The 12,997-nt window shown below is 35.9% G+C and overlaps 1 protein-coding gene across 1 annotated transcript; it reads left to right on the forward strand.

Moving 5' to 3' along the window:
* Positions 1-10,930: 10,930 nt before the first annotated feature.
* Positions 10,931-12,376, forward strand: LOC148938550 (uncharacterized). The gene has a single exon (XM_089107710.1). The coding sequence runs from the start codon at positions 10,931-10,933 to the stop codon at positions 12,374-12,376; it is 1,446 nt and encodes a 481-aa protein (XP_088963836.1).
* The last annotated feature ends 621 nt before the right edge of the window (positions 12,377-12,997 follow it).

A 12,997-nucleotide genomic window follows, 5' to 3' on the forward strand; every position in this document is an offset into this window, starting at 1 on the left:
GCTAGTGATATTTTTCTACAAAATTTTATCTTAACTGCTTTATATAAACTATAATAGACAATTTTTTCTAACTTTATTTTCGGAAGATAATTTTACTTTCGGTAATTTTAATCCTACCATTAGTATTTTGCCTTGATATAGACTATTAATTTAAAAAACTTTTTCCACAAAATAATTTTTTCAAAGAAAAGTAAAGAACTCCGTTAAACAAAAAATGAGCAAAAATAAAATCATATGCCAAGCGTGAAACTACCACAAATCAGCATCGATAAATAAATGAAACCCAAAACGAACAGAAATTACAATAATTAACCGAGTCAAACTCAAAACGAGCAGAAATTAACATAAGTTGGGCGCAAAACCCCTTTGCCTTCCCAAGGCCAGAACATAATTTGCACTTTACTGAAAAAAATATAAATGTTTTAATTTTATAACTTTAATAAATCAAATAATATTTGCATTTTGATTAATAAATTTATGTATATGAATATTAAACTGAAGATGCATATGCTTTTGTATTTTTTTATTAACTTGTAAATTCTCAATAAAGTGCAAATTTTCAGTAAATTTTGATGGACTGTGAAACCGTTATAGGCAGAGCTAGTTTATTGTATAGGACAGGTGACATTTTTTCCCAACTGGGTGTTTGGAGGGGGGGGGGTAATGTCAATGCTCAACGGTGGATTTTCCTTGATTAATGACCCTAACCCTTGAATGCTACATGGGGGATGACACCTATATGGACAGGGGGAGATAAACACGAGTAGCGGTGAGGGAAAATAAGACAAAACTTTTTTAGAATTAAAGGTCGTTAGAAACCAGAAATTCTCAAGGAACAAAAAAAACTTAATTTTTACTGACAAATTTATCAAAATTTGGAAAGACAAGGATTCTTATGATAGAGATCAAATACTTTACTATATCATTTATTCAATTATGCGTTCAATTTTAATCTATTATCTATAAAAACTAGAATAAAAGAAAATCAGACATGAACAATCACGCATTTTAAACTTAAAGGATGTATTTTAACCGCTGAATCCATTCCCAGAAGCTTCAATGGCACTTATTTGACCTACTGCTCTAGTTGTTCGGTCATTAGCGCAGTGCTAAACGGTTTTTTTTTGTTAATTTCTAAAGTATTATAAAAAAAAATTTATCATACTTAGGTATATTTCATTAGGATTGAGCGTTAGAAAAACATATTAGAGCGAAGAATATTAGGTTGGGTGTAGATCATTTAAGTACATCGTCAGTCCATCTTTCCTAAATCAACAACTTCTCAAGATCTCAAATGCCCCATAAAGTGAGATATTGCGAGGATCTTCAGATTTCTACAGGCCAATGATCAAAACCCACCCTCACTGCATATGTCATATTTTTATTTTAGAATTGCCCTGTAAAATATAGCTTTTTTTTATAGCAGGTTAATTCTCCGCTTCGAACTGAAATCCCCGGTATTTTTAGACATTTAAAAAACTTACACTTAAACTTACATTGATTGGCAAACTGACACTCCCTGTTCCGATGCCTACAGCAACAAAATGAGATATAATTGAAAAAAAGAGGAAAGTAATTACGAGAAGACAATCTACTTATGGAAAATGAAATAAGAACTGAGATAAGATTTTAGTTTTTTGAATAATGCCGTAAATGTTGAGCATCATCGAACAATATCAATTTCAATACAGTCAACTCGCTACTTTTCTAAAATCCAGGACACATTCGAAAAGTGAAGTTTAGTTAATGATAATGAAATAAAACATAGTAGTATTAAAGTGTAATAATTTATGAATAAATATGGGCTATATATTTGTTCTCTAGGGGGAGGGGGTAAAGCATAGCATATATTAAATAAGTAACCTAACCTAGCTACCTTTTTAGTTCCCCTAAATCCCCAAAAACTAAAGTTTAAATCCTCTGCCAGGGATTGAGTAATGTCTTACTATTCAGCGTAAACCTGTTTATCAACAGCGGCTTTGAGATTTCGATGCGGGTTTTCTTCCGTGTGTCCTGGATTTTTGCATAATACCATTGACATTCATTAATTTTAAACTCATGGGACCAGAGAAAAAGTTCAAATTACCGAGATGTTCAACCTAACAAAATTTCAAATAATCAAAAGGGACAAGGAAGAATTTCAAATAAAAAAAAAATGCTGCATTGAAAATACATAATCACATGTATGTAAAAACACACATATGACCTCTTATATTAACTTCTTAATCGCATATGTCCACGAAGTATGTTAAAAACCATTGGTGCCAACAACTTATTTTATAAAATAGTCTGTTATTTCTTTAGCGACTTCCATCTTACATTGTTCAATTCATTTTCAATGATAGTGAGAGCTGGGAAGAAATTATCACTTGTTTCTGTTCTAAGAGCACAGGAACGTAGGGTATTGATGGATAATCACGTCTGGCTCATTGTGAATGGAGCAAGTGGCTTTTATTCTATAGCTTCCTTGCTCCTATCTTTAAGAGTCAACAATTCGGAATCGGTTATAGCACCGTGGACAGTGATTTCTCCGTCCTTGTGAACAAAATTCTCGAAGGTGAGTTTAGCAGAAGTCCACACTCTTTATCTACGGGGCTGAATTCCGTTAAATCTCATGACCTTGATGACCTTGTTGTGTTTTCTGTTTCCTTGGCAAACCCACATTTTTTTAAGCAGTTATGTAGGGTGGTAGAATCAAAATTTTTCTAGGCCTAATTAGTCATAATTGTTGAGGTCAAAAGGTTTGGTTTCACACTCTCACTGGAGTGCAATCCGGTAGGATTTGTATTATGTATTTTTACAGAGTATTTCCAAGCAAGATGCTCTCGTTACAAATTCAAATTTCAAAGTTTTTTTTTTTTTTTTTTTTTTTTTTTTAGGTTAACCATGTGTTTTTTTAGCATAACTAAAGTGCTAGTTTTCTACAATCATAAGAATATAGGGAAACGAGCCGGTTTATTTTAAGCAGTTTTTCAAAAATACGTAGTGTAAAATATCAAGTAGCAATTTTTGTTCGTTTTATATTTCAACTTTTCTGTTCACTTTCATCAGAAAAATTTATTTAAAAAAAGAATTCTCCTGTATAGCACTAATCATTTTAATATATTTGTCTGGTACACCATAGAAGGATAGGACCTTGACTAAAGTCTTCTTTCGTCTCAACCAAACGCTTGTTCAGAATCAAACAGTTCGTGTTAACGGAGAGAAAGTAAGGAATGACGTTGCTCAATAGTGACTGAACCTCTAAGAAGCAGAACTTTGATGTCAATAGGCATATCAAAAGAACCATATTGTTATGATGGTATGGAGCATATAAGGTTTATTAAGTTTAGTGCAACCCATCAAAAGCCTGATTCTCATAAAAGAGGAAATATCCTCTCAATGTGGAAAAAAATTAATGAAAATGACAACATCAATTTCAGCGTATCCGATAACCCTATTGTAGAAGTTTAAAGCTCCCACCAGCAAAAAAGGTGGAATTCTGTATTTTTTTCAAGAAGAAAGATCACGAATGCTTGTTTACTTGTTTTTGGTTTGTTTCCTCACGGGTGATGGGATTAAACCAATAGTCCTAGAATATCGGGAAAGGGCTCATTCAAACAGAAATTAAAAGTTCTAGTGCCTATTTGAAGTGACAAAAATATTGGAGGAAAAACTATCCTCCCTCCTACCCCCTTTTTTCTCTACGTCGTTCAATCAAAATTTTGAGATATCCTTTTTGGAGATAATATAACCTCTCACAGCCTCTGGACAAATGGTGGTATGTCATAAGATTTCCCTGTGTTTAAGTAGGCCGATAGTATGTGTTATTGGTAAGTATACAGACAATTTATGGGGGGGAGGAAGTGTCTGTGGGGGGATTTTCAACGGGGATGATTTTTTCGTAGGAAGGGAAAATTTTTGAGGGTGAACTTTTCAGGGGAAATTTTGCACTGGGGAGATTTGACCGAATTCCTATTCGAAATTTTTTCTATTTGTCTCACATTCTCTTTGCCAACCCAATTTTGCATGTGGAGATCTTTTTGCGGAATTACCCGGGGGCTATTTTCAGCGTGTTGGGATTGATCAGCGTCCGGCAAAAAATTTCCATGGAAGAGGGAAATTCTGGAGTGATGGGGAAAACAATTAGAAATTAGTCTTTACAAATGAAAGTATGCTAAGGAGAATTTTTTCAGGCTGAATTGTCTACAAGAAATTTTACAGGGGAGGGGATTTTCAGCCAGGATAGAATTGTCAGGAAGGATTTTCACGGGGGGGGGTGTATTTTACGCGGGAAGAAATTTTCAGGGTGGAGTTTCCCGTGTGGGGAAGAAACTTTTCATGGAGGGTGATTCAGATTTACCGGCATTATTTGAAAAAACGACCATAAGTTAATCAAATAATCCAATTGAATAGGGGTTGCCCTCTCCTCAATACCTTGCTCTGTGCGCTAAAGTTTGACTGTCTGTCTTAATTTCTTAAGAACGGCTCCTGAAACACAAAAGCAGTTTAATTAGAATGGGAAGCTTTTTAAAAGTGCTAAAAGCTTCTTTTTTAAGAGTCAGGTATTGAAGAGGGGGCTAGCCCCTTCATAATCGTACTAATTTCTGTTCATTTTGAGGCTTAATGTTGCTCCTTATTTTCATTAAAAAAATAACTTTTCAGTATTTAATATATAAAACTAAGGACTCAAATAAGATAAGGTACACAAGCCATATTTTATGTCCAATGAACATATTCCTGTGTGCCGGGACACAATGACATAATAGGGCAAAAGAAGGACATATTTTACAAATTTATGAAATTAAATAAAATATATTTGTGTAAAAAGAAATTTCATTTTTCACCAAATGAGTATTAAAACTACTTATCTAGCATTAAATTTACCTAACTAATGATTTCCTACTAATTTTTTACAAACTTTATTATTTTTTGGAATTGCTTGATCTTTCCCTTCGACAACTATTTGCAAATAATCTAGAAATTATTTACATGTTTGTATTCTTTCATCTATAAACGATTTTATTTCTTCTTGCTTTTACGCTACAGTCAAGATAATATGCAAGGAGGCACCTTTTTAGTTAACAATCGCTTTCGGCTTTCAATAGTCAGGCAAAAACATCTATTTATCAAGTATTACTAACTGAAAATGAAAAGTTAGCAAAAGAAAAAAATAGACTCTTAATGATCTGGAATCAATTTTGATATCAAAAGATGTATCAAAAAGTTGGCTTATTGTGCTGATTCCAAATATATAATATTTTTTAAGTATAGTGTTACCCATTAGTGGGCCTGGGAAAATTTGCCAAATTTTTGAAAAAGGTGAAAAACACCCTATAAAAGTCGAAGAATTTTGATGGAAAGCACGCCATCAGAGAACCCTACTGTAGAGGTTCAAAGCTCCTATCTATAAAAATGAAATTTTATAGTGTTTACCAGAAGAAGCATCACGGATGCGTGTTTTTTTGTTGTTTTTTTCAGGAATGACCATATCGAACCAATGGTACTAGAATTTCGCAAGAATGCTCGTTCAAACGAAAATTAAAAGATCTACTGTCTTTTTTAAGTGACCAAAAAATTAAAGGACAGCTAGACAATGTCCCACGTCTTTTTTTCCTGAAAGTTGTCTGATCAAAATTTTGAGATAGCGATTTGGTTCAGTATTGTTGAAAGGTACAATAGATATGTCTTTGGACATGACATGACCCCTCAGAACCACCAGAGGAAGGGCCTCAAGTTATGAAATTTGCCCATTGTTTACATATAGTTGTTATAGGGAAGTATACCGATATTTTCCAAGGGAGGAAGGAGATCTTCTGGGGATGGATTTTCTATGGGGAGAATTTCCCATTGGGATGGAAGTTTCTGGGGTTGAACTTTTCAGAGGAAATTTTACATGGGGAGAATTTACCAGAATTTGTATACTGTATGTTACTGTATGGTCTACCACATTCTTTCCATATCCCGTACCAGAAGGTAGCTCAGTCGCATGCTAATTGTAACAAAGGGTTAGAAGACCATCCCTTTTCTTGAGTTCCTTGTCTAGCACGAGACTTGGGCACTACCTGAGATTCGGCAAACAGAAGAGCATGGGTCAGTTCGGAGTAATAAATATTAAGACGTAGACGCGCATGTCTTTCATCACGATGAGAGAATTTCATAAGTAGGTCAAACAGTACGCGAATTTTTGACAAAACAAGATCACAAGAATCTTGAAAATTTTCTTTATCAATTTTACGCCAAACCAGAATCTCATGCCACCTCTGAAAGAGTAGCGACGAATTATTCGCAGCCGAAAACGAGGTAGGCCTACTGATAATACACTGAACTGGAAAATGATCCGAAGTGAAACTATTCGCAAGGACAAGAACCTCCCGTACTGGCAAAGAACAAGAACTAACAATGTGGTCTAGATTGGACGTAGAACCAGAATGGTGGATATACGAAAAGTTCTGGTTTTTCCGGTGAATAGTAAAGCGGTACTCAAGTATCCCTATTAGAATGCAAAAACGACTGTTTTGGGCACTAATATCAACATCTAAATTAGAGTTAAAGTCACCCACTATTATGCACCCAAGGAACTCGCGCTCGGGTTTCTTAAGGCACCGAGCTAGTTTGGCAGCACTTATAGCAAAAGTACTATCAGATTTGTCGTCACGGTAATCAGTTGGAAGTTACACATTTATAACTAGCAGGTTATCTAGTCTAGTTGCAAGAAAATTGTCACTGTTATCGTATACTTCGCACGCGAGACGATTGCTAACCAACGTGGCAATACCACCAGACGGACGGCCCCGCGGAGATTTTGCAGGCACGGAGAACACAGAGTAGGATGGCCAGAGATTTAGTAGATTTAGGCCAGCTTCTGTGATGAAATGTTCTTGCAGGTATATCACATTATATTTATTCACAAACTGGTCAACCCCAAGAGACCACTCGGAAGAAATTCTGTTTATATTCCAAGAAAGTAGTGAAATGTTAGAGATTTCGTTAATCATCATGTTAATGAGTTGCCTTTTGCTGGTTTTCCGGAAACTTCACGCTATAGCAGGCACGACCCGCTTTCTTGCTGGAGACGCAAAACATAGCACGAGTACACTTTTCTGTATCGGGCTTTTTAGAGACGGGGTCAGACGAGCCACATCTGAAGCAGAGGGCTATTGGTGCACTCGGCAGCTAGGTTACCTAGGATGCGGCATGAGCAGCAACGATGGGGTAAGAAACGGAATTCTTCAGTGGGCAGTTTTTCGTAAAAGATCTTGACAGAGTCCTTAAGAAATTTATCCAAATCTGATCGACCGCTGAAAAAAACTTTGAACGTACGGGAACTGCCAAGCTGTTCAGACTTTGTAGCTCTGGATATCAGTGCAGTTAGATCATCTGCTGATACGTCAGAGGGAACTTGTTTCAGTATACTAATATAACTAGAGATTTTTATGGGAGCCGAAATCTGCGGCTGGTTGGTATTGATTGACTCAATAATGGTTTCAGCTGTGTTTTTTGAACGAACCACTAGTTTCCACTCTGATTTGACTTTTCGTAATTCAGATATGTCACTATTATCCACACATACCGAATTTACAAATCTCTTCCTAGCACTTGGGGCATCAAGTAACTCGGGCAGATTTTTCAGGACGATTGCATAGGAGGGCTTATCGGTCTGATTTGAAGAGCTGGGCCATTTGATGGGTTTGTTGGCATTAATAGCAAAATGGCTCTTGATAACTCGAGACATTTCATTCACCTTAATAGCTACGGTTGCTGCTGTAGCTTCACTAGTAGCTGGGACTGAGCAGGGAGGATCAATAACAAAAATCGGCAATTTGGTCTTCTTGGCGTGAGCTTGGTGAATACATCTGCAAATGTCCGTAAAATTCTCTTCATCTTTTGCGTGAGTTTTACAGCGTGTTGTAAACTGCATTAGTTGATGGAGCGATTTTTTGCTTTTAGAATTTCTTCTGGTGTGAAAAAGCCGACGCCTGTATCAACTATTCCCTCCAGTTTTTCTCTTTTTTCATACTACGGCTCACGAAGTATAACACAGCATTCAAGAATAATTTTTCCTCCATTTCCCTCGACATCCCGAAAGCAACGCAATGCTGTCGACGCACCTTAAGAAAATGTTGGAAATTGTTTATAAGATTTGTGTAATAAAATCTTCTGTTGGCAAACTCCAATCGGCAACTCTGAGCTAAAATAATTGTTTCCAGGGGAAATCAGAGCGCTCAAAATAACCAAACCATAGATAAGCTGATTATAAAAAAGTCTTCAAATAAATGTACATTGGGAAATTACTCACAATGTAAAACAGGGTTTTATCCAAAAGAAAGAGTTCTTCACACCACACACTTTAGATCAAGACTGATCTAGACTGAATTGCGTACAGGGTTGCCAACTTTTGGTCAATAAATATGTCTCTTGAGGATCCAAAATGCGTCCTTTTTAGCCAAAATATGTCCATATTTTGTCTATAATATGTCCATCTTGAAATCTCAGAAACTAGTTTTTTTAAGACTTGTAAACATCCTTCAAAGTGATCAGTTAACATCGAATATAATGAAAACGAAAAAGATCCATTTAGTTCATCCAAAAGAAATGAACTAGTGTGAAAGCACAAAAGTCATAAGAACATGTAAACAGTAAAAAACTAATTGTCTGAGCTTAAGGCTCATCTTCCTACGAGATTTCAGCTTGACAGGTATGTTCGGCACAAGGGTCATCCCCACCCTCCTAATTTGCAAATTTATACCCTGAATTGGTATACATAGGGGTGGGATAAAGTTCATTTGCGACTTAAAAGCATTTTAAATTTATATTCAGGATGCAATTCTGACTAGTGAGTTAAGTTTATTTCTTATCTACCTGAATACTCTGTTAATATAAACCTTACCAAAATTTTTTTCAAAAGCACTTGTCAAGCTGTTTTCATGTTTCCAGTAACTAATCTATATTTAAGTATATCGTGATCAGAACTTGCATAATCCTTTTTAGCCTTGATCAAAAAAGATTCAGCCTCATTTTAGAGGCCCAATAAGAATTTTCTTCAGTGATACTAATGATTTATTTTGTTTATTTTCAATAGCCAGTGATTTGAATTTTGACAAAACAGTATTTTACTTTAATGTTCGGGTTTTGGTTTATTTTGTCTGGTTTCAGTCTTGAAAACACAATCCTAGTTATTTAAGTAGACCAAAGCCAGACCAATTTTTTTTTCTAAATTTAGGAAATGTATATACAGATCTTTGAAACCTTATAAAGCAAGATTGAGCAAAATTGTGTAGCTGAAAACACTTTTCTTCCGCTCCATTTAAGCACAACATCTATATTAAAAGTTTTTATAACACCAATATTTTTAAGGGTCATAAAAGGTCAGAAAGGAACCCTCTAAAGGGAAAAGGATTGGATTTGGGTACTTCAAAACACCGTCCCATGACATAATTAAGTCTGTAGACCTATCCCTGAAAATTTCATTTTCCTAACCTAACCCTTTTCCAAGAAAGCAAAAAGTAGCTAAACTACAATTTTACTGAAACACTATTTCGCAAGCTTTAACTTTTGTTATACTGAGACTTATAAAGTTCATCAAATGTCAGTACCCTCTGAAAAGAGAAGGAGTGGAGTTAGGTACTTCAAAATATCTTCCCAGGACATACGTTGGTCTGTAGACTAAATCCATCCGTTCATTTCCCTGAGCTAACCACTTTCCAACATAGCTAATAATAGTCTGTTTAGATTTTTACCCTAAATTACGCACAGTAAGGTATTTCTACTTGTACTTGTATCTCAAGGTATTTACTGACTACTAGTATCTAAGTCAAGATACAAACATGGTCATTGCATCTGGGAGCATGATGAGAAGATATCTAATGCGAAGGTAAATCCTTGGCTACATACAAGGTTTTAGATTCCGTTTTTGAATTGACATTATTAAACAGTTCATGGTAACAAACTGTATGTAAGGAGCAACCCGTCTCAATAGTAAGCAAAACTCTAAAAATGGAAAAGAAGAAAAATAAGAAAAAAAAAGATTTCATTAGCCACTGTTGCTGTCCCTAAAAATTAATTATTTGCCGATACAAAACCTGCCATGGACATTCGGAAGTTCTTCTCAAAAGTGGGCATTCAATCTTCTGTCCCAGATGTTGTTGATAAGAGCAAGAAAACTGACTTGGAGCAAAGTGAATTTGAGGAGAGAGACTCGGAAGCCGAAGAAAAATAATGGGACCTTGAGCGAAGGCGGAAACAACAGAAAGAACTGATTGAACCCAACTGTGAATCTAGTTCTTGTGTCTCAGTGCTCAGAAATATTGAGATGGATGAAAGTGCAGCTGAACCTTCATACACCAATGATAGCGATAAGCCTAGTTCTAAATGCAGAAAGAGCGTAAAAAAGCTTCGAAAATATAGTGATAAATAGTTGTTAAACCCGAAACTAAGAGAGTGGATTCAGCCTAGTTCAAAAGGCTACAAACCATATTGTAAGTATTGTGATAAAATACTTGCAGGAAGTGTATCTAACTTGGAAAAGCATGCTTCTCCCAAAATTCACCTGACAAGAATGCAATCACTAAAATATCAAGTAGCAGTAGTAGACGGGGAAGCTGGTGAAGTGAGGCTTATTGGAGAAGCAAAGGAGAAGGCTATAATTGCAAGACATGCAATTAGACTTGAAATTGCAATGACTGCTTGGATAGTATCAAACAATAAGGAAATTACAACCATGGATTCTTTGCCTGGTCTTATGAAAAAGTTTATACCAGACTCCTCTATTGTAAAACATATTGCATGTGGAAGAACAAAAACCACTTGTATTCTAAAAAATATAATTGCTCCATATGCTATTGACTAACTTAGTCTTAAACTTCGTGCTTTCAATGTTTCATAAATTGTTGAATAAAGTACAGATGAAACAGGCACAAAGTTTCTAGTTATGATACCTCGTCATTATAACATGAGTACTTCTGAAGTAAAAGAGGACTTTCTTGCTCCCCCAGTCGTTACTTATGCTTCTGCTGCTGGCTTGAATAAACTCATTTATGAAGTATTCAGAGGTAGAAACATTCCTTTGAAGAATCTTGTGGGATTTGCGTCAGATAATGCAAGCGTTATGCTTGGCAAGAATAATGGACTTGCTGCTCAAATCAAGAAAGATGTTCCATGGCTCTCAGTTTTTGGTTGCATATGTCACAGCTTTGCATTATGCTCTGCTGCAGCCTGTGAAAAGCTTCCTCCAGAAATTTCAAAGTTCAGCAACGACATCTACACCTATGTCTCCAACAGTGCTAAGCGGCTAACAGAGTTCAAGGAATTCCAAGAATTTTGCAATGTTGCAGAGCATGCTTTGCTTTACCCCTCTGCCACTAGATGGCTCGCTTTTGAGGCAGTAGCTGATCGCTTGTTGGAGCAGTGGGAGGCTTTGATTTTGTTTTTCACTATTCCTGCACAGGAAGGAAGAGATCCGCAAGCCGCCAAATTGTATGGAGCTTTGAAAGACCCCTCTGTAAAACTGTATTATTTCTTTTTGGCCTATGTTCTTCCAACAGTCAACAGGCTTAACTTAGAATTTCAAAGCACTGAAGTTAAAGTCCACCGACTAATCAAATGTGTTGGGGAAACATTAACAGAAATTGCGCGGAATTTTATCAATGATGAAGGATTCACTCTTGCTAAAGGATCACCATTTGCAATTAACTTCAAAAACCATAGGAACTTTAAGAACTTGGAAAAAAAAATTTACTTTGGAGCTCAGTTCGAAATGTTTGTTTTTGACAGCATTGAAAAAGGGACATTAGATGACCGGCGACTCACTTCCATTAAAAAAAACTGTCTCACATTCTACATAGCTTTATGCAGTGAAATTGAAACTCGTATTGACAGTGAAGATCCACTTTTAAAAATGTTGGATTTGTTGTCTCCCAAGACAGCAATGTCAGGCCAGGTTTCCTCGATCATAGCTTTATTTTGGCATTTCCACCCTTGCTTTGAAGACAGTATTAACGTAGAATTGTTGAACAGGGAATGGAGACGTCTTCCCCTTTTAAAAGATGAGCTTGATGCTGCTAAAGGTTCAGTCCAGAAATTTTGGAATTATCTTTCATCAATCGAAGATGGAACTGGAGATCCAGCTTTCACAGCCTTGCCAAAGTTTATGCAGGTAATGATGAGCTTGCTACACAATAGTGCCTCTGAACAGTGGCAATTTTCAACCCTAAAAATGGTCAAAACCCCGGTTAGGAATAGACTTCTTCTTGACACGATTTCTGACATTATGCACGTCAAGAGGGAGGGGCCGGATGCTGAACAGTGGAATATGCCCGACAAGCTCATTACCCGTGCAAAGAATAGGAAAAAGTCTGATTCAAGTAATTCAGTTGGTAACTCTTCAGGTTATAATTAGATTAGATGATTAGATGATATAGCTGTCTTATTAGACAGATCTTATGAAACAGATTACATGATATAGCTGTCTTGTTGTTTTTCCACTAGTTTTTGCCAAATAAATTATTTGAAAGAGTTAGTGTCTGAACCACTATTAGTTGTGTTTATCATAGGGTCATCTATAGCTACAATCTATCCTCGTGGCATTCTCTTCAGCATTTTTGGAGAAAAGAAAAGTTTCAAATACCTGAATGTACTGCAATAATTCAGTTGTCCATTTTATGAAAAAAAACTGGGTGAAAAACCGTCAATTTTGAAAAGTATTGATGCTTATTTTTCCTAGTTTCTCATAAAAAAAAGCTGAAGGTTTTTCCTCTTTTTTTCGTTCTTTTTTCAGGACAAAAAAAAATAACTCTAAGAAAAAAATATAATAAATTTATCTGCGGGACGAATTCCCATTTTATTCAGTAAGCAACATTTGTTTTTTAGCGGGTTCTTAGGAGGGGGCCTGGAAAGTTGATAGGAGTGGAAGTGCTGCGCAAAGCCGAGAATCAGCACCGACTAAGTAAAATCAATATTTCTTTTTTATAGTTGATAGATAGCATTAGATCCGACATTTCATGTTGGATGATTTAAAGAT

This window comes from Artemia sp. Qi Xiang Cuo, unplaced genomic scaffold (assembly GCF_049724085.1).
Source record: "Artemia sp. Qi Xiang Cuo unplaced genomic scaffold, ASM4972408v1 HiC_scaffold_3142, whole genome shotgun sequence".
NCBI lineage: Eukaryota > Metazoa > Arthropoda > Branchiopoda > Anostraca > Artemiidae > Artemia > Artemia sp. Qi Xiang Cuo.